General features: G+C 47.6%; 1 protein-coding gene across 1 annotated transcript; it reads left to right on the forward strand.

Annotated features, from left to right (window-relative positions):
* The first annotated feature begins 2053 nt into the window (after positions 1–2053).
* LOC111156149 (zinc finger protein 597) lies at positions 2054–7263 on the forward strand. Its single transcript, XM_022516837.1, has 4 exons — positions 2054–2102; positions 2201–2285; positions 3137–3263; positions 5855–7263. Exons 2-4 carry the CDS (start codon positions 2253–2255, stop codon positions 6964–6966), a joined length of 1272 nt encoding a protein of 423 aa, XP_022372545.1. The 5' UTR covers positions 2054–2102; positions 2201–2252; the 3' UTR covers positions 6967–7263.
* The last annotated feature ends 14966 nt before the right edge of the window (positions 7264–22229 follow it).

The following is a 22229-nucleotide window of genomic DNA, read 5'->3' on the forward strand; positions in this document are numbered from 1 at the left end:
TGTTCTTGGTGAAAGAGTCAAAAATCAAAATCAGGAGCATGTGAGCCCTAAATGAGATATCCTTGACATAAGAATAACATTAAATATAAGCACAAAGGTCGGGGAGGGGAACATGACAACTTGAGCACTACCATGAGTCAAAGATGAACGTGCTTTCAGTTTAGACCTCTATGTACCAGGTTGTTAGCTTTTCTTCAACATTTATGCTTTGGACGGTCTAGCCTGTGGGGAAATTTTTCCTTATTCTTCCACCAGTCCTTTTACCACCTTTCCCCGCCCCCTCTCCCCAATGCCTCTTTTAGGACCCATTCACAGAAGGCCTAGCTCTTTGCTGTCAGCAGATGTCCCTTGTGGCAGATGCTCTTAGTTACCTATTTGACATCTGTTCTACTTCCTTCTTTTTCTTTTCCAACAGAGCCCTGATTTTGTGCAGGTAACTGGCCAGGGGAGGCTGGGTCCTTCCCCCAGTGCCGGGGGGGTGAACCGTGGTTGGTCAAAACCAATTATGGTAGGTATAGTCTTTTTATCTTTGATAATAACCGGTTTAGGATGGGTATCCGTCACAACGCACATCTGCATGTATTATGTGGATTCCACTGTCACTTTCATTGACATGCTAAGGATGGCAAAGGAGAAATATGGAAGCACTGGGACCTTGACTGTCACCGAGCCACTGAACTAACCAATCTACACCTGAGCTACTTTTGAACATAGTTTTGTTGGGTTTTCTGTTACTTGCAACTGAAACTGTCCCATCGGATAGTCCACCGGTTCCCACTACTTATTTTATCTGTTCTGAAAATATTGTTTCAATAACCATGCAACCATTTCTTGAGTAACCTTTTAGATACAGGCACGTGTTTGGCACGTGTTCCTAGAATAAGAAAATACATTGAGATTTACCCAGTATTTTCTATTAATGTACATATTAGCCTTGCTTTTTCATCTTTGTAAATTGGCACCTTTGTAAACTGACAACTTATTTGAAACTACCCTCCAAGGAGAAGCATCTGGAACTCTCTGCAGCTTAGGAAAGCAAAGTCGTATATTGGCCAAGATGACCCAAGCAATCAGTGGCAAAGCTTGAGAAGGAGCTCAATTTTAAATTCCAAATCGCTACACCACGGCATCCAGGGCCAATGAAGTATAAAATATGTGGCAATAGGGCAGGTCGCATATGAGGTATTGGGAGGCTCACGTCTCGCAAAGCAAGCCAAAGGCTCTATGTCCGCTTGAAATCCGCTGTGTCTCTGAGCCTCATTTGGCTCAGCTCGGCCACAGCCGCGGGGCACAACTCCCCTAAAATGCTTTGGATCAGAGCCTAGGAACCTAGTCAAAGCTGATCTGAACTCTGTCCATGCAGAAGACACCCCTTTTCACTCCACGGCCCCACAGTCCGCCCAGAAGAGCGGACTTGACTGCTCAGGCCAAGACTAGGACTTGCACTCCGGGCCACTCACCTCACTCACCCTGGCCGGACCCACATTTTGGGCCCACAGGGCACTGCCGCCCGAAACCACATTTCGGTGCCAAATAGTCCTTCGGGCTCGGAGTCTCCCTGTCTTCTTACTTTCCAATTTCCCTGAAACATTACGTCGCTCCGAGGTCAGCCTACCTCATCACACTCTACGGATTCGCTTAGCTGCCCGCACCTAAGCGGGCAGGAGCTCACCGGAGAAACGCAAGCAGCGGAACCGGACATACTTACTTCGGCAGACAGAAGGAAAACTACAACTCCCAGCATGCCCAGCGAGGCATCGGTTTACCCCCCCCCCCCGCCCCCCGCCCCAACGGACTCGATTGGTCAACACACAAGAAGGACTGCCCCCTTCGGAGGAGCTCTGGCCAGTCACAGGACAGAGTTTAACGACAGCATGGGGCGGGCCGTTTCCGGCGGCTTTCCAGGCATAGAGGAGCGTGGGAGACTCGCAGTGGTTGTGGCTCTCGGTCTAAAGTGCCAGTCGGGCGTCGCCCTCTGCTCCTTCTGCCCGGGTAGCGGGAGACTTTCTAACATCACTAGTCTTGGAGCGGTAGGTGGGACCTGGCCGGCCCAGGAGTCGGCCCCGCCGAGGCTGGGCTGCGGATAGGAGCCTTGGGCTCAGGTATTAGAGGGGTTGGGAAAGCGAGGAAGCCTTGGGAGTGCACGGAGGGGCTTTGCAGCCAAATTGGCCCCTCTGAGGAATATTCTCTCCCCTCCTAGATCTGTCTCGAAGTCAGTGTGGCACTTGAGGAAGGCACTCCCTGCCCCTGAGATGGCGTCCACGCTTCCGACAACGGGGGCCCAGGTAAGAACAGGTCCCTTCTCGGGGTCCCAGTTCCTGTCGTTACTTTCCGGCCTCTGCCTGCCCTCCCTCGGAAGAGGGCTAGGAATGCCCGTCTCGGTGGGAGGGCTCCCGATGCCCAAATAGCCCTTCGATGAAGCTGTCTTTGTCCCTGGACCAGGCACTTGGGAGAAATGGCCTATCACATTCTTCCTTTCAGAACCACCAGCTGGGAGTAGGGCCCATTGGAGAAGGCTATCAGAGTTCCTCAAAGTGGCTTTCTGGAATGCTGCTTAAACTTGCAGATTTCTAGGCATATCGCACACCTTTTGAATAAACACAGAAACAAAAGCCCCAGATGATTCGTAATCGCGTCGAGGTACTGTTACTTTAGAAGACGGATAAACTAAGGGAAGGAAGATTAGGCCTGGATATGATTCCAAAGAGAGCTTAGCAGTGAGTGTCATGTGCAAGAAGGAGAGAGACTAGGAAGCAAAAGGATGTTGGGAGAACACTGGAACCCGTCCCTTTTCATGATTCTTCCTGGGCTGCTCAGTTTTCTTTCCCTTAGAGCATCTGTACGTAATGGTTTCCCTCCCTGAGAGTTCCCTCATCTTTTCTAGAAGTCTCTTCTAGAACTCCTTACAGTTTACCGTCTTGGCCCCTATACCACTGCTTCAGAAATTATGTCCATTTTTACTCCTTCCTAGTTTCCACCACCACGCTTAGGACCCATTTATTTAAACACTCACGAACCTTTTACACCAAGCCCCTTCCTCCCTTGGTTCTGATGTTTGTAGCTCTTGTCAGTCCCTAAACTGAGGGGGTCGCCTTGGGGGCCTCCTGTCCTGAGATGGGCTCTCATGTTGTTTCAGGGGCCAGTGCTGTTTGAGGATCTGGCTGTGTATTTTTCTCAAGAGGAGTATGTGAGTCTGCACCCTGCCCAGAGGTCCCTCAGCAGAGACACTACCCAGGAGTGTTTCAAGGATATGGTCTTGATGGGTAAGGCAGCTGGTTTTCCTGCATTTCTGAACTTCAGTCAGTTCTAGGAACAGGATTCCATGTCTCATTCACATGTTGGTATGGGGGTGTGGGACCTACCTCTGGCTGATCTGTGTGGATATGACAAGAGCTTGCATGACAGTGTGGTATTCAAAGGATGAGATGATTTCTTAAAAAATCCTATCTAGTACAGTGACTGTGGTTTTACATGAGACATGACAGTACCCAGTAATCTTCCCAAGTATTTGTTAAAGTCAATTCACAGGGGCCCCTGGGTGGCTCAGTGGGTTGAGCCTCTGCCTTCAGCTCATGTCATGATCTCAGGGTCCTGGGATCGAGCCCTGCATCGGGCTCTCTGCTCAGCAGGGAGCCTGCTTCCCCCCCACCCCCCACCCCACCTGCCTCTCTGACCTATGTGTGATCTCGGTCTGTCAAGTAAATGAACAAAATCTTAAAAAAAAAAAAAAAAGTCAATTCACAGTTTTACTTGCAAAACCTCATGAGTATAGGTTACTATTATCTACTAAAGATTTGAAATTGATTTACTCTTAAGGGGGTGCTATGCCATTTTCACATAAGGGGAACTACATGCAGAAATGTTCCCATGCCTGAGTAGAGTGTCTCTGACTAGGGCTGACTCTTGGAACTATATCCTAACTCGTGTTTCATATTTTCCACCTCTCTCTTCATCATGTTCATGTTTCCCTCTACCTTGTTGAACCTAAGAAGTATAGTTATAGCTATTCTAACATTGTTTCTACTAGTTTCATCATCTGTTATTTCTGGGTCTGTTTCTGTTCATTGGTTTTGCTCCTTGTTATTGGTCATAGTCTTCTGCGTCTCTGCATGTCTGATAATTTTTTATTGGATGCTGGACATTGTGAGTATTCTGTTGCTGGATGTTGGCTTTCGTTGTACTTTTAAAACTATTTTTTGTACTTTGCATTTAAGTTACTTGGGAATAGTATGATCCTTTCATGGCTTGCTTTTTTGCTTTGTTAGGCTGTATTCAGAGCAGCTTTCAGGCTAGGGCCCATATGTGGTGCTAAGGCAATGTCTTTCTGAGGATACAGCCTGACAGCTTGTGTGTTCCATCTTGGCTGTCAGGAACATGAACTATTGAACTATGTGTGTAGTGTGAACTCTGAAGATTGTTCTGTGTTCCTTTTTGATGGCTCTTTTCCCAGTCTGGGGTAGTTTCCTCATGTGCACTTACAGATTAATACTCTGCCCAAGTCTTAACAGGATCCTACCTAGATGTCTACAGCCCTGCCTAGGCACCTGCCTCATTCGCAGTATTTTGTTGTCAAATTCTAGCCATCCTGGCATCCCTGAATTTGGTCTCCTCAAAACAGCAAAATGACACTGGGTGTCATTTGGATTCCTACACTGCACTGCAGCCCAGAATTCCATCTCAGGCAGTGTGCAATGGCAATCATAGGGCTGTTTCTCTGGAAGGAAAAGACCCCTTTTATATTGATATGTTGGCTTTACAAATCAAGAATATTTTGAAAAATATTAAGGAAGAAAGTTTTTTGGCAGCTCAAGTTCTGTCAGCCTTCCTAGCATTGAGACCACTTATCTTTGGCTGCTGTACACATGGCAGCTCTCCCTTGATCTTTCCTCCAGGAGAGGTAAAGAAATTTTGAAGAACTCTCCTGGTGACAATGAAACTATTTCTTTTCTTTTTTTTTTTTTTTAAAGATTTTATTTATTTATTTGACAGACAGAGATCACAGGTAGACCGAGAGGCAGGCAGAGAGAGAGGGGGAAGCAGGCTCCCTGCTGAGCAGAGAGCCCGATGTGGGGCTTGATCCCAGGACCCCGAGATCATGACCTGAGCCGAAGGCAGAGGGTTTAACCCACTGAGCCACCCAGGCGCCCCTGAAACTATTTCTTTTTTTTTTTTTTTTAAAGATTTTTTCATTTTTATTTATTTGTCAGAGAGAGAGAGAGAGAGAGAGAGAGAGGGAGAGAGAGCAAGCACAGGCAGACAGAGCAAGAATGGCAGGCAGAGGCAGAGGGAGAAGCAGGCTCCCCGCCGAGCAAGGAGCCCAATGCGGGACTCGATCCCAGGACACTGGGATCATGACCTGAGCCGAAGGCAGCTGCTTAACCAACTGAGCCACCCAGGCGTCCCTGAAACTATTTCTAATAACCATGTTACTTCTCTGCTAGGTAGAAAAATACACACTTGCTCTCTTTCTCTCTTAAATATGAATCCCAGTCTCTACTCCAGTTATGGTCGCTCAGCAGTCACTTGAGATTGCGTAAATGATGAAAAGTTCTTGAGATTCAGGGGACTAACTGGAAACCTCCCCTGGACGGCATCTACCAAGATTGCCCTTAGTTCCCATCCTACTAGACCCTAACTTAGTTACACCTCTTTTCCCCTTCCTCCCCTCAGAGGATCACCAACAACTCGATCCTCTGGGAAGTCAGTGAAGCCTACCGGCCTGATTTTGTATAGTACAAGGGTCTGGGTTCTAGGATAAGCCCTCTGTGGGTTCTTGGTCCTTGTGTAAGTAGCTTGCTCTTTCCGCAGTACCACTTGAGGGTGTTGTCTATGTTTTGCTTTGTTTTATCAACAGGAGGGGAAGGCAAGACTGAGACTTCTCAACAGTTGAATCTAGAGTCTACGGGATTTGAAGAACTTGCCGCAGAAAATTCCTCCATCCCTGTGCCCCTTGTCTATTACCCAGAAAAATCCGAGACTGGAGTTGGAGACCCAGAAAGGAAAGTATCAGGTGGAGCTCCTGCTTGCAAGAAAAGGCTCATAAGCCTATTAGTTACCATTGAAAACCAAACCCCATTACTAGAACTATCTCAATGTTTAGGAACCAGAGCACTTTCAGAAATTCTTGAATTTCCTGGGGAAGAAGCCAAAAATTTGTACAAGTGTCCTGAATGTGATGAAAGCTTCAGTGATAACTCATACCTTATTTTGCATCAGAAAACTCATTCAGGGGACAAAAAGTATAAATGTGGTGACTGTGGGAAGATTTTCAATCATAGAGCCAATCTGAGGACACACAGGAGGATCCATACTGGTGAGAAGCCTTATAAGTGTGCTGAGTGTGGCAGCAGCTTCCGCCAGCACTCACATCTGTCTCGGCACAGGAATATCCATGTAAAGGAGAAACCCCACACATGTGGCATATGTGGGAGAGGTTTTACGTGGCTCCCAGGATTGTCACAGCATCAGAAAATCCACACTGCTAAAAAAGCTTATGAATGTATCAACTGCGGCAAATATTTTGGTCAGAACACAAATCTGGGTTTGCGTGAGAAAACGCACATGTCAGCCACCCAGTACTGGTGCTCTCGGTGTGTGAAGTGTTTCGGGCAGCCCTCACACCTTTTCCTCCCCGAGCAGGGTCATGAGGATGACTCTGAACACTGCAGTGACTGTGGGGAGAATCTGCTTTTGTTCTCAAAATTCAAACCCTTAAAATGTCCTGAGTGTGCGAAGACCTTCCTTCGTGTTTCCGAGCTCATTTCCCATCAGAGCATTCATAGAGGGGAAAAGCCCCATAAATGCAAAACATGTGCAAAAAGTTTTATTCTGGACTCAGAGCTTGCATGCCACCAGAAGAGCCACACGGGAGAGGAACCTTTTAAATGTAGCACATGTGGGAAAGGTTTCAGGTTGTATATGCATCTCACTGTTCATCAGCAAACCCATACGAAAACCACCATGTAAATCTAGCGAGTTTTCATTAATGCTGTGCTTCTTAGTATCTGGACTGAAAACCGGCAACCAGTTAGTTACCCTTTATGTGCCAGGCACTTTACATACATCCCGTATCACTTAGTATCCACCACAACTTGCTTTAGGCATTATGACTTCTGTTTTATAGCTGAGGAAGCAGTCAATGTCAGCTAGTGAGTGAAGCCAGGATTATAACTCAGTAACTCACTCCCTATACACATTCCTTGTAGGAGTCAGAGAATGATATGGATTTTTTTTTTAATTCAGTTTTCATTAAAACGAAAGTGTTCCTAGACGTTCTTTTACTTTTGTTACAAGGTTTCTAAGTAAGTTTTAGAAGAAGGAGACTTTCCTTTTTCTTTTCTTTTTTTTTTTTTTTTTTTTTTTTTTGCCAGTTCTGCAGACCTAGTATCTAGGAAAGTAATCTGTCTATATCTGTCTTACGCTTTTTTGGGTCATAACTAAATGTAACAGTTGTAAGAAATGATATTTCACACATGATTTTCTGATGTAGTTTAGAAGCTTTTTACACCTGGACAAGTTGGTGTCATAATGGCTATTAGTATTCTTGGAGTTCCATTCTCACATATGATGCCACTGGCCTTTGTGACACATTTGCAAGGAATTTTGGCAGTCTGCCCATAGCCTTTTCTGGTGCCTGGATTTGACCTAGGGAAACATACTTGCTCCTCTCTGGAAAGAGTTACCTCCAAGTCGCTACCAAAGCACATTACCTGCCTTTCTATGAATAAGAGTAATTATTGTTCAGTGAACATGCTAGATGCTTCACATGTATTATCTTATTTAATCTTCAGGATAAATCTGACAGAGAAAGGGCTATCCTTGTTTCATAAATGAGGAAACTGAAGCCCACAGAGGTAAAGACAGTATCTTGCCAAAGACAAAAAATAGCAATGTGCTGAAGCTGGCATTTAACCTTGGGTCTCTGTGATGCTGAAGGTTGTGCATTCTTCAATCCTGTTATGTGTATACATTTGTGTTAGGAATGCAAGCAGCCAGGAAGGCTGAGATGGGTGGGTGATGGTCATCATGAGGCTACCCTGTGCACACACATCCTAGAACCCTTTCATTGCCTTTGTGCTTTATCCCATGCCTGACTTAATGTGTATGGTAATAAAGCAACAGAAAGATTCCCCAGGACTCCCAGTTCAATCTCCCATCCCTACGATAAGATCAGAGATTGCAAACTCTACAGAATACAGTCCTTAGGGTTTTAGTTGGATTTTGATGAAAAAAAGCTTCCTCCTGATCGTCAAAGAAAATATATACAGAAAACTATTAGAGTTTAACCAAACTACTTGAAAATATATAGGTCTTTAGATACCTGCTGTTACATATAAATAGAGGAGCAAAATATTGTTGAACGGAATGGTCACTAATGTTAAAGAATCAGGGAATCTTGTAAATAGACATTCGTATACAATTTCTCTTTAAAGCAAAATTGTGTGCCTGTCCACAAAATCAGGTTTTTTTTTAAAGTTTTTATTTATTTATTTGACAGAGATCACAATTAGGCAGAGAGGCAGGCAGATAGAGAGAGAGAGAGAGAGGAGGAAGCAGGCTCCCTGCCAAGTAGAGAGCTGGATATGGGGCTCAATCCCAGGACTCTGGGATCACGATCCGAGCCGAAGGCAGAGGCTTCAACCCACTGAGCCACCCAGGCGCCCCTAAATGATGTACCAGAGCTAAGGCAATTTTTTTTTTAAGAACTTTTTTTTTTTTTTTTTTTTTTTTTTGGACAGATCACAAGTAGGCAGAGAGGCAGGCGGAGAGAGACATGAGGAGGAGCCAGGCTCCCTGCTGAGCAGGGAGCCCGATGCGGGACTCGATCCCAGGACCCTGAGATCATGACCTGAGCCGAAGGCAAAGGCTTTAACCACTGAGCCACCCAGGGGCCCCGCAAAATCAGTTTCTAATGGACTTCTGAACAGGATGTGAGAATGATCTTAATTCTACCAAAACAGTATAGAAGTCCAGCACTGACTAGAACGGGATCACCGCTGGGAAAGCTCTCGAGCAGGAACAGGGAGGGCTCTTTAGGAGAGCAGTACCTGGAAGGTGTGGTCTCTCTGCAGAACAGCAGGTTGGGAACTGAGTATACAAAGACATGCTGGCTACTGCTGTAAGTTCTTACCACTGCTGAGAGACAAGAAAATAGTCCTGGTGAGTAAGGGAAATGGAGACTAACCCAGCTCACCCACTCCTATCCCCCCTTTTGTTGTTCTTGTTTCTTGTTTGCAGATCCACTGCTGAGACCCTGTGCTCTGAATGTCAAGGTCATACTAGACTCTCTGATGTCTCTACTCAATATGAGACGCCAGTCTGCTAGGGCTTTAGAGTTTTAAATTAAAAAGTGAGTTCATCTGTAGGTTGTTCTTTGGCAGATCTCTGGGGACTTAGAATTGTGTAGAAAGACGGTCTCCAGTTAAATTTCTTATCAGCCAACTTGGGGATATAATGATCTTTGCTAAATACCAGAAAGCACTGTCCACCAGCTCTCCTGCTTCTGCCTTTGGTGGCTGAACAGAGTTACAGGTCGGGGAATGAAATTGGGAATGTGGCCCCTACTCGTGCAGTTGCTGCAGAAAGTAAAGAAGGCTGTCCTAGAAGGTAAGCAGACAGAATGGGGCTGATATAAAAGATAGAAGCTGCCATGCTTTGCTTTGCTCCTACAACAGTATGGGGGAAGGTGAGAATTTATGCCCTAAATGCTATTCTGCATCTCAATATGTGAAGTCACCTTCTCAGATTAGGCTTCCTTCACAATTCAATTCAGGTCTTACATTTTTCTTTATTCTCCTGATTTTGTAAGATTATGCCAAACCTCCTTAAAGAGATTAGAAAAATAGCACTTCTATAAAAACAACATACACTTGAGTGTAATTAAGATGACTTTTTGGTGGAATAATCATTGCTAATGACTGGTATGCCGAAAAAAATTAAAAATTAAAAAAACCTTGAGTGTCAGTTACTGTAAAAGAAGCATATTTTCAGTTGTTGCCTTATTGTACACTTCACCTAATTATATTTGCTGGATGTAATTCAAGCTGCTCTGAGCCCAAAAAGTTGGAGGAAGGAGTCAGTCCACCAATGAGATCCATGCTGTTTTTATAATGATGGCTTTTTCATCTTTCTGTTTACAGTGTTGACTGATGGAGCTAGATTTCACAGTTTGTTATTAACTTGAAGATATTAGCCCAGTATGTTAGCATTAAGAAATACTGGATAAAAATTAATATAAGGATGAGGGGCGCCTGGGTGGCTCAGTGGGTTAAAGCCTCTGCCTTCGGCTCAGGTCATGATCCCAGCGTGCTGGGGATCGAGCCCCACATCGGGCTCTCTGCTCCGCAGGGAGCCTGCTTCCTCCTCTCTCTCTCTGCCTGCCTCTTTGCCTACTTGTGATCTCTGTCAAATAAATAAATAAAATCTTAAAAAAAAAATTAATATAAGGATGAGAAACACAGTTTATTGTTATGAATGATTGGTTTACTATCTTTTGCAGCATGGCTATTGATATACTATTCAGGGTGAGAACTTTGTACTAAGGAAATTAACTCTTGAACAAATGTGGTTTCTGTTGTTGGTAGATGAAGATGTGTATCAAACAAGTCCTTAATGTGGTTGCCCGAATACCAGGGTGTATTAACAAGCCATCATTGACAAAAACAGTATTATTTCAGTAGATTTCAGATGTCAACAGTTCATATTTTATAACTAAAGAAATTGAGTGATTTGGTTAATCTGGAAGGAGTTGGATTCAATATAGTTTTGTTTAGAGCTTTGCTGAAGTAGTTAATAGCCTATTTACATCTCCCCATTTAACACAGAAAATGACTAACCCAGTATACAGGGAGTGAAAACAAGTACATTTCACAGTAAATGTTGGTGTTTTGAGTCTTCAACTTCTGAGGTCCTATATAATCAGGTGGCATAGTTCTGATGACTGCAGCATGTTACACAATCTGCTCCAAGTAATCTGCCAATTTACTTAGTACGCGCACAAAGCAGATTATAGTTCATCTAATTAGTCTATTTTGACTAATGGTTCATTGTACTCTTTATCTGTACAGGATTTTGGTAATAAAGTGTTTTTGCTTTGACCACCTGTTAAAAAAGTAACAATGATCTTCATTTGAAGTATGTATATTCATCTGCTTTAGTTTTGTTTACTGAAAAAGCTTATTGATCTGATGTCAGGATCATTATCCATCTTTTCATGACCATTTGACTTTTTTTGGGGGGGGGTTTATTCTTTGACATCCCTCCTTGCATTAACACCCTGCAGAGGCTGGGGATAGGGGAAAAAAAATAGAGAGAGAGAGAGAGAGAGGGCGCGCCCCAAGAATCTGCTGCAATCTATAGTTCGCTTGGATACCTCCCAAGTATGTCTGTTATGTGCACTTGTACTATCTAATGTTTTGATTTTACCTATTTCGGTGTGTTCTCATCACTCAGTTCTAGAACGCACGCTCTCACTAGGCTGTGATTAAGTCTGTCTGATGCTCCGCACGGCATCCGATACCCGCCCCTCTCTGAGGAAGGCGACTAAGCGCACTTGCTCTTCCACACGCCGGTGGTTTTGGATGGCAGCGAATTCTGAAGATGGGCGGGAATTGTGGGTTTGGAGAGTGAATGCGTGACCTCGAGCCATTTCCTAACGCAAGTACAAATCGTTAGGTCCCCGGAACGCAGAAGAAAGTTCCAGCGCAACCCCGTGAGGCAGCCCCAGACTTCGAAGTCCCCCTCCAGCCCCAGCTCCGCACCATGGTATGGGGGGTGGGGTGGGTGGTACCTGCGGCCATAGAGGGCGGCAAAGGCCTGCGTGCTCCCTGCCCAGCGCTGGGGGTGGAAGCCAGCGGTGCGCCAAACGGCCCCCAGAATGTTCTGCTCGGTCACGGAACGCCCCCGCAGCTTGCCTTCAGCAGCCAGACGCGCAGACCGGTCCGAATGCCAGCGAGATGAGACGCGCTAGAGCGGCCCACAGGGCTGGGAACCGGAAGTGGTGCGCTCACTTCCGGCGACCTCTTGGGGCGACACGGCTGTGCCCTCCCGGGTCGCCTGGGACGCGGTGGGCATCTCACGGTGGCCTTCACCGGGTTCCCAGCCTATCCCCGGGACCAGCCGCGGGGCCCTCCCTACAAAAACTGGGCTTTGGGCTGAGAGCGTTTGATGACGGGTCCCTTCGGTCTCGCCCTCTGCAGCACGAGTATGGCTGTTGGGGGCCAGAGCAATCTCCGTCCCCCGAGTCTAGGCACAGATCGCGCGCCAAGGGCAGGAGGAGTCCGTGCTACCTCCTCAGCAAGAAGTCCACTTGGGCAGTGCGAAGCTGCCAGCTCGTCCAGTTTGTGTACCTTTGGCTTGTTGAGAGAGACACTTTGGTTCCGACTTGTCCTGGGTAGGGTGCTCTCTAGAACTAGCGCCAGTCTCCTCGTTGGCCTTTGTGCCTCGTGGCCTAATTCTAAGATGCTTCTGTGGCTTACTGTATCCTGATTTCTTCTCTCCCTGCATTCCAGATCCCTATATTCAAGTGTCCATGAGACATCTTCCTTTGGATGTCTGAGGCATCAGAACACGCCCTACATTGAACTTAAACTTTTAGCCCTTGATTTGTTTGCCTCCAGTATGTGGCGCCACATACACACAATTGCTCTTGCTACCAACACAACTCCCTCTTCCTCTGCTCATCTGTTCCCTCAAGTCCTGTGGCCTTAGATCTCTCTCTCAGACCTGACTGGTTCTCTGTGTCTCCACTGTCACCACCCTTAACAGTACTCACTGGGGTTGACTTAAATAGTCCTCTAACCTTGCACATCACTCTTGTTCTCTGCTGGCATAGCCAACACGTCTAATCATGTTGGATTATGTCATCCAACTTGACATAATCCACTGGCTTCCCGTTGTCCTTAGGATAACATCCAAAACATTCAGCAGAACTTTCCAAACTGTTACTTCCCTGCCAACCCCAGCTACTTTCTTCTCTCTCTCCAGCTGTACTATCTTTCTTTCTTTCAGTTCATTAAATGTACCAAGATCTTTACTTCCTCAGGAAGTGTGAACATACTTTTCCTTTTACCTGGAACAGCACCTGCCCCATCACTCCCTACCATTATAAAACTAAGTAGCAATTACACAACTAGTGGTCTAATGTCTCTGGGGAGCCAGGGAAGGACACACGGCAAATGCTTAAAACTGTGCATTTAAAGAATTAAATTTCTATGGCTCTGTCAATTTTATACTTTGGATACAGCTACAGGACTGACAGGAGGAAAGGGAATAGGCATTGGTGCGGTCATTTACAAGTAGGCAGGAGGTTTAACAGCAGCCCAGAAAAGCTGTAAGGAATTTAGCCAAAAGCTTGACTAAGATAGTTCTCAGGATAAAAATGTTATGGTGTTCTATTGCTTGGAAGGAATAATTTAGCAAAGAGGCACAATTGCTATAAACCACATTTGAAGGAAGTGCAGTAAATGTGGTTTGCATTTCATTTTTTTTTAAAAGATTTTATTCACTTATTTGACAGGCAGAGATCACAAGTAGGCAGAGAGACAGGCAGAGAGAAGGCGGAGGCGGGGGGAGCAGGCTCCCTGCGGAGCAGAGAGCCCTATGCGGGGCTCGATCCCAGGAGCTTGGGATCATGACCTGAGCCGAAGGCAGAGGCTTTAGCCCACTGAGCCACCCAGGTGCCCCATGCATTTCATTTTTTTAAGAGATTTTACTTATTCATTTGATGCAGAGAGAGAACACAAGCAGGCAAAGTAGCAGGCAGAGGGAGAGGAAGAAGCAGACCCCCGCTGGGCAGAGAGCCCAGTGTGGGGCTCAATCCCAGGACCCTGGGATCAAGACCCAAGCCGAAGGTAGATGCCCAACCAACTGAGCCACCCAGGCACTCCATGCATTTCAAATAGAATTGTGCTGAGCTAATACAACAGAGAATGAGACCTTAGAGAGTTGGGTCTACACATCCTCCTGCCTTGAGCCTTCTGTGAGTAAAGCTCAGATTACTGGCACAGAGGGTAGCTGGCCTGACAACATTATTGCCTGTGCTGTTCCCATTCTAGAAGATCCCTTCAGTGGAAGAGGGGTAGCACCCAAAGTGGGCAGAATGGTCCCATACTTGCAGGCTAGGCTGCCCAGGAAATTACAAGAAGGGGAACTACTGTCACCCCGAACACTCTGGAACAAAAGGGAACTTGGCTAACAGTTTCACATTCCTCTTAGAGGTTAAGTTTCATTTGACTGATGTGGCTCATGAGCCCATCACTGAACCAACCACTGTGGCTGGGGGGATGGAGTAGACTGGCCTGGCCTGGTTGTCAGACACACTCCTGGAGCTGTGGTTGGGATCAGCCCCACCAAAATTACATATACACAGTGGAAGAAAAGAGGTGACTTAAAGGGATAATGCGGAAAGAAGAGAGTATGGGGCTGGGATAACACACAAGTCAGAGTAGACAGAGAGGCAATTAGAGTAGTGATGGAAAAGTCCAACACTAATCAAGGGCTTGTTCTGTGCCTGGCCCTCTTGTGCTGAGCACTTTTCCTGGATTAGTTCGCCATTGTTATCATCCACATTTCCCACATGCAGAAAACAGGGCTGGACTGCGTGGTGTGTTAAGAAGTAGGAGGAGACAGGGTGGAAGTCTCAGGTTCATTGTTTAAGGTATGTGGTTAAAGCCCAGCTACCTGTGATTGTGCTAGCTTTGGAAAATGACTGAGTCTCTGCTTCCTTGAAGGCCCAGAGAATAATCACGAAGTCTGCCTTCCAGTGTCTAAGGGTTAAGGGAAATGCTGTGAGGTACACCTCTGAGGAATCATTACTGCCATCAAATGGTTGTCCTGGCAGGAGAAACCCAGGAGGCCCTGACCTTCCTCTCTCCTTTTTTTTTTTTTTTTAAATAGGTTATCAGTTTATTTTTTTTTTAAGATTTTATTTATTTGACACAGAGATAGCCAGAGAGGGAACACAAGCAGAGGGAGTGGGAGAGAGACAAGCAGGCCTCCCACTGAGCAGGAGGGAGCCTGATGCGGGGCTCCCTCCCAGGACCCAGAGATCATGACCTGAGCTGAAGACACACGCTCAAAAACTGAGACACCCAGGCGCCCCTGACCTTCTTCTCTCAAGTAGAGCCTTCCCCAGTCATTTCCCACCACGTGATTCCTGCCTAAGATTTTTCCTTAACAGTTTTACAGTTGCAGTTTTACATTTGTTTGTGCGATTATCTGATTGATGAGTTTCCCCCTCTAATGCTGGGCTTTCTGAGCATGCGCATGGTCTGGGTTCACCATAGCAACCCCAGCACCCAATGGTGCCCGGTGTGTAGTAGGCATTTAATAAATATATATAACAAGGGCAAAGGAATTTATCAAGTGAGCCTCCAGGACAACCTTTCAGCTTTAGGCTAATGGTCCGAAACGATCACCAGAGCCAAGTCTTCCAACCCGCGTTGGAAGCGGAGCCAGCTGGAACTACATTTCCCAGAGAGCTCCACGGCGGCCACGGGTGCGGAACGCCCCAGTCAGAGGAATGGACAGGGTACTTCCGGTCGACGTTCCGTCCCTCACTCTCGCCCGCTTCCCCTGTGGTGGCCAGTGCCCTACGGGTCCACTTGGGAAGTGCTGGCCGGGGCTCGCTCCGTGGGAGTTGCCTGTGCACGCGTCCCTGGGGGGGGCCGGGGACGAACCCTACCACCCAGCAAGTTCGAGGCCCATTAGAGGGGATACCGTGCCCCGCTCCCGGCTCCCCAATCTCCAAGCCCCCGCTTTCTACGTCCCCCGCTTGCCACCTTGGGTGAGGGTACGCAGTGGGGCAGGAAGGCCGGGCAGGGTACCCTGCTTTGTGGTACAGGCTGGGACCGAGGGTTGCAGCGGAGCGAGTGAGAGAGGAGGGCCTACAGTAGGAGGGGGTCCTGGGATTGAGGAAGAGGGGGTGGCTTCAAGACAGATTCAGGGGGCGCCTGGGTGGCTCAGTGGGTTGAAGCCTCTGCCTTCGGCTCTGGTCATGATCCCAGGCTCTTGGGATCGAGCCCCGCATTGGGCTCTCTGCTCAGCAGGGAGCCTGCTTCCTCCTCTCTCTCTGCCTGCCTCTCGGCCTACTTGTGATCTCTGTCAAATAAATAAATAAATAAAATCTTAAAAAAAAAAAAAAAAAAAAGGCAGATCGAAGAGGCAAAAGTAACGATTGAGCCGGGGAGAGTGCAGGGAAGTTTCTGGGCGGAGGGACTGGATGGTGGCAGCTCTGTGGAGAAAGGATGCCCTCATGAGTGTGGGTTTTCTAACTTCATAAGGAGACGGTTAATCGTGAGTGACACTGCAGCTGTGCTAAGTGCTACAGGGGAGAGGTATGTTGTGCCGGGAAAGGTATTTCACCCAGCCGGGAAGCTCAGGGAGCCCACTTTCTTGGGAGAGCAGAACACTGACTGGGAGTTCACTAGTTGGAGACCTCTGGAAAGGACACAGGGCCAGGGGGCTGCTGTCTAACGGAGTGTCTGCTGGCCCCACCTATATAGGCCCCACCTATTTCCTGCTCACCTCTACCGTCTGCTTAGAGGGGAAAAAAGCCAGAAACTGGAGAACACAGACGCCTGAACACACCCTATAAAGATACAGGATGTGACGTTCCCAGGTCCAGTCCTAGCTGTTATGAGGCCGTTTCCTACGCCTAACTTGGGTGCCCTGGACCTCCCCATCCCCTAGAACTACAAAGCCTTCTGATTAAAGATGCCACGTGGGGGTGGGAATCCTACCCGCAGACCCATGATCTTGATCTGGAAACAATGTTGTCAGCGCATCAGACCTTCTGCCTTGAGGAGGTAGGTGGGCCAGGGAGGCTCTTGTCCACCACGGGGGATTGTACCATCAGTGGCTAAGACCAGAGATGTCGGGGCACCTGGGTGGCTCAGTGGGTTAAAGCCTCTGCCTTTGGCTCAGGTCATGATCCCAGGGTCCTGGGATCGAGTCCCGCATCAGACTCTCCGCTCAGCGGGGAGACTGCTTCCTCCTCTCTCTCTGCCTGCCTCTCTGCCTACTTCTGATTTCTGTCTGTCAAATAAATAAATTAAAAAAAAAAAAAAAAAAAAAAAAAAAGACCAGAGATGTCCCCAAGGAGCAGATCCTAAAGCTACTACAGTGCTTGTAACTATCCTGAGACATCCCCACTGGGTTCAGCATGAGCACCCAGAGAGTGACAAGAGGCAGTAACCCTGATGGAGGATTTGCAGAGCGAGCCTAGGAAGCCAGGATGCTGGGTGGAAAGGGCCAGAAGAGACCTAGAGAGTAAACACTGGATGGATGATAAGGTCCCCTCCTTTGGGGGGTTGAGTGGGGTGCCCTGAACAGATGCTTTCCTCTTCCCCCAGGGGTCCTATCTCCCCAGATTTCCAACAAGAATCCTCACTGTGGAGCTCTGAGGGTCACCTCTACTTTGACAGAACCAAACTCTCCAGGAATAGATGGGCCGCTCCAAGTAGAACTGGAAGGAAAACTAGAGAGCATTTTGTCTGAGCCCCTGATTTTACTGAGAGCTCAGAAACTGGCCAGCTGCACACTAGGGACAGAAGCAGGGTCTTCAGGCTCCTGGCCTTTTCCAGGACCCCCAAGCTGTCTCATGTGGACATGTACCGCAGCAGCGTGCTAGCTGTGTGATCAACCAGTGACATGTGAGGCAGTCACTTGTCACTTTCAAAAACACAGTTATCTGGTCATAACTCTGTGACTATACTAAAAACCACTGGACTGTATACTTTATTTTTTTTAAGATTTTAAGATTTTTCTCAGAGGCTTTAACCCACTGAGCCACCCAGGCACCCCAAGAACTGTATACTTTAAGAGGATGAATTTTAGAGTATTTGAATTATATATCTCAAGTAAAAAAAAATAAACTTTGAAGTTGAAATCAGTATTTTACAACTGTAGTACACTTAAGTGTAATATACAAAATAACATATCAAAGACATGAAAATAATTTCTGCTACCAGCTTCTTTGTGTGCAGAGCTGAGAGGAAAGCTGCTTCTGTCTTCTCTGTACAAAGAGCAGAGTCTCTTGTAAGATGAGCTGCTAAAACTCAGCCTTTGCAGCTGATCTGTGTGTTAGAATTTGCTAAATACTATAAATCAAAGTAAAAACCAAATAAGCTGGATGTTAACATAACAATGCAGTTCCCAGGGGCGCCTGGGTGGCTCAGTGGGTTAAGCCTCTGCCTTCGGCTCAGGTCGTGATCCCAGGGTCCTGGGATTGAGCCCTGCATCGCATCGGGCTTTCTGCACAGCAGGGAGCCTGCTTCTCTCTCTATCTCTGCCTGCCTCTCTGCCTACTTGTGATCTCTGTCTGTCAAATAAATAAATAAAATCTTAAAAAAAAAATGCAGTTCCCAGCAAGATAAATAAATAGAAAAGATGGACGTCCTGGTTTAGGCAGCTTCCTTCCGCAGAAGCCATGCGTCGCAAAGGGAAAATAAGCTACACAGCTTCAAAGAACAGGACTGGAGGGTTTTCTCTGGGGCTTGGGGGAAGAGCTAGGCCCTGAGTGGGGGAAAAAAAAAGGAAAGCGGATGCAAGTCGGCCTTGGGAGGGGCACTTCGCACTCAGCCCCTCAACCCCCTGGCGTGATTAGTCCTCTGGGATATAACTGGGCGCCCCGTCCCATCTGCCTGCCTCAGGAGGTCCCTCACTCTCCGAGCAAACTTCTCTATCGGAGAGAACTTCTCCGTCGCTCGGATTTCTTCCTGAAGGCAGGTCTGATTCTGGTGTCATCTATGACCTCTGATTCCTCCAAATGCTGGGTGGGACACGATTCTTCCTGTCTGGAACAGGGCTTCCTTCCCAGGGAAGCATCTGCTTGGGGACGTATGTGTCTCAGAAGTGGACATACTGAGGCACGCTCTCCAGAGGCATCTGGTGTCCTCAAATGCTTTATCTCAGCTTCACCCTGAAAACACCATCCCTGGCGGGCTCCTTCCCTGCATTCTGAAGAGTTCAGATCGACACATGTTTACAAAGCCTTTGTGCGGGGCGTTCTAGAGGCGAGAGCACGAGCCCCCGCATCCCTGGTCCCCTGCACCTGCCCATCCCCTCTCCAGGGTATTCACAGAAGCAACAGAGGCCCCAGGGACAAAGGCCCACATGCTCCAAGTCCAGCGTCTAGACCCCGAGATGACTGGGACAGCACTAGAGGCACATGCTTGGATCCTCTCATCTAAACCTCACAAAGCTGAAGGCCACTTCTGAAAGGCAATCTAGAGTCAGGACTGGAACTAGGTCTGTCCGAAGCCAAAGTTCATGCACACTTGGGTGCTATGGTCTGAATGTTTGAGGCTTCCCCCAAATTCGTAGACTGCAATCTGAACCCCCAAAGATGATGGCATTAGGAGGCGGGGCTGTTGGGAGGTTCTTAGGTCACGAGGGTAGAGCCTCATCTACGGGATCGTTCTTATGAAAGACCCCAGAGCATGTCCTCGCCCCCTCCACTGAGGGAGGTCCCAGGGACAGGATGGCCGAGTATGAACCAGGAAGAGGGGTCTCACCGGACCCCGACCTGGTGGTGCTGGCACCTTGATTTTGTACTTCAGCCTCCAGCACCACGAGAGCTAATGTCTGTTGTCTGTAAGCCCCAGAGTCTGTACTTAGTTACAGCAGCACGAACAGACTAAAAGACCTGGCTACCCTGAACTGTCTCCCATCGCTTCTTTCCGAAAGGTAAAGCAAGTGCCTTAAACTCGTCCTCCGACATGGTATTTGGTCTGACCACCCACGCTCCACATCAACCATCCTTCTCTGCAGCGTCACTTGCTGGGCTCTGCCATTTCCTAGGACTGTGTCAGTCTCAGAATCCATCAACTCACCCCACTCCCACCCACCGCTGGGGAAAACACCCAGCTACTGTCCTCTCCCAACAAAGCTGAGTCCCAGGACAGGTGGGGTGTCTGCTCGTATGTCTGCCCATTACCCCCAGACATCCTCTCCTACCTCACAGTGCGACCCAGGTAGCCCCCAATTTTTAACCTTCATTTCTGGGTGTTCAAAGATGCTTAAAGCCACTCCTGTCAGGAACACCCTCCCTTGGCCACCCCGGTCTCTCTCCTTGCCCTGAACCCTCTGCTCCACCTTCTAGAGCAACCCCCGCCCCAGACCTTGGGACCACTCCTGCTTGCGGCTACTCCAGTGACCGCGGCACAGGGCGCCACTCTCAGAGGCTCTGTGGCCCTATGACAAACTTTTCCCTGGGTTTTTGCAAATGACGCATTTACCAAAAGTAAGGAGCACACTATTCACAATATCCAAAAGATGGAAACAACCCCAGTGTCTTCCAGGGGAAGAATGGCTACACAAAATGCGGTAAAAAGGAGGGACATTCTGACGCACGCCCCAGCATGGGGGCCCCCGGGGACATGCTGCTGCTGAGTCAAAGAAGCCAGTCGCAAAAGAACAGCTACCGTGTGACTTCACTTACACCAGGTCCCTAGAGTCAATGTCACAGAGACAGAAAGCGGAAGGGCGGCTGTGGGGGGAGGGGAATGAGGAGTGTTTAATGGGGACAGAGTGTCAGTCTGGGAAGAATCAGTGCTGGAGAGGGATGGTGGCGAGGACCGAACAGCGGTGGGTATGTGCTTCCTGCCACTGAATGGGACCACCCCAAACGGTTAAAGGGGCCAATTGTATGTATATTTTACTCTGGTAAAAGAAGAAAAAGCAAAGAGCAGCATAAAGGGCCATGCTCGAAAGGGGTGCCTCTGCTTTGGGGCCCCTCTGTCTGGGACACCGATTTTATTCACAAGCAGCCTTTCGGAGAAATTCTTCCCCCTTTCAGGACATTATCTCCTGTGACCGTGGTGTAAAAAAATGCCAAATGCAGGGAACAGGACATCTCCGCCCTCGAATCCCTGCAGCCTCTTTGCCCCTCCCAGGATCTGTAGGGCTGAGGAGCGAATTCAAGAAGCTCCGTACTACCTGGCACAGAATTCACCTTCCTTTCGTACGATGCTGTCCAGGAGACAAGATGCTTTCCCGTACACACAGTTCACTTCACCCATCATGTAAGGGAAGCAGGCCAGGTCTTCCCATTTCCAGGGGAGGACACAGGCCTGGATGTTTTAAATGACTTTATTTAATTTAATTTAAATGTTTTATTTAATTTAAATGTTTTAAATTCTCCAGGACACCGGGCTGGAGAATGACAGGGCTGGGCGCAAAGCCATGCCTCAGTCTTAGCCTGGCACGAAGTCCACTCCTTCCCCTTAACAAGCTGCCTCAGGGGGCACCTGGGTGGCTCAGTGGGTTAAACCTCTGCCTTTGTCTCAGGTCATGATCCTAGGGTCCTGGGATCGAGCCCCACATCAGGCTCTCTGCTCTGCAGGGAGCCTGCTTCCCCCTCTCTCTCTGCCTGCCTCTCTGCCTACTTGTGATCTCTGTCAAATAAATAAATAAAATCTTTAGGAAACAACAACAACAACAAAAACAAAGCTGCCTCAGATCTGACTATGGCCAAGTGACCCCCAAGGCAAGGTAGGTTCTTGGGGTCTAGCTGGCTTTGTCCTTATCTGGTTCAATACAAGTTTCTAGAGCCATTCTAGAGAGTGATCTTTGGGGAGGGTTGCCTCACACTTCTGTTTCACCGCCGATTCAGGGATCGTGACTGTACTGGTCACTTTTGTAGTCTGGCAGGTGACAGTTGCTTTAAAAGACGTACTGCAATCGCACAAAAGTGTATTACAAAAAAGTGGGAGAAAATATTTGCAGGTCCTATATCTGATAAGGACTTGATTCCAATATCTATAATGGACTCTTACAACAATGAAAAGACAACCAAATTTTAAAAGGGCAGAGGTCCTGAATAGCCATTTCTCCAAAGATATGCAGATGGCCAGTAAACATAGGAAAAGATGTCCAACATCAGGGTAACACAAACCAAAACCACAGTGAGACACACTTCGTGCGGACTAGCGCGCTGTAATCAAACCGATGATACCATGTGCTGACGGCGATGTAGAGAAACTGAGACCCTACACTACAGGTGGGGACCTGGGGTGTAGACCCAGTAGAAAACAGCCTGGCAGCTCCTCAGAAATGGCTAAACATAATGTTATCACATGGCCTAGCCACCGCACTCCTAGTATTTACCCAAGGGAAATGACAGTGCGTGTTCACAGAAAAACTTTTTTTAAATTTTTTTTTTTAAATATTTATTTACTTGAGAGAGAGAGCAAGAGCAAGAAGCAGCAGCAGATGAAGAGGGAGAGGCA

The sequence above is a fragment of the Enhydra lutris genome, unplaced genomic scaffold (assembly GCF_002288905.1).
Source record: "Enhydra lutris kenyoni isolate GAN:26980312 unplaced genomic scaffold, ASM228890v2 scaffoldscaffold45, whole genome shotgun sequence".
NCBI lineage: Eukaryota > Metazoa > Chordata > Mammalia > Carnivora > Mustelidae > Enhydra > Enhydra lutris.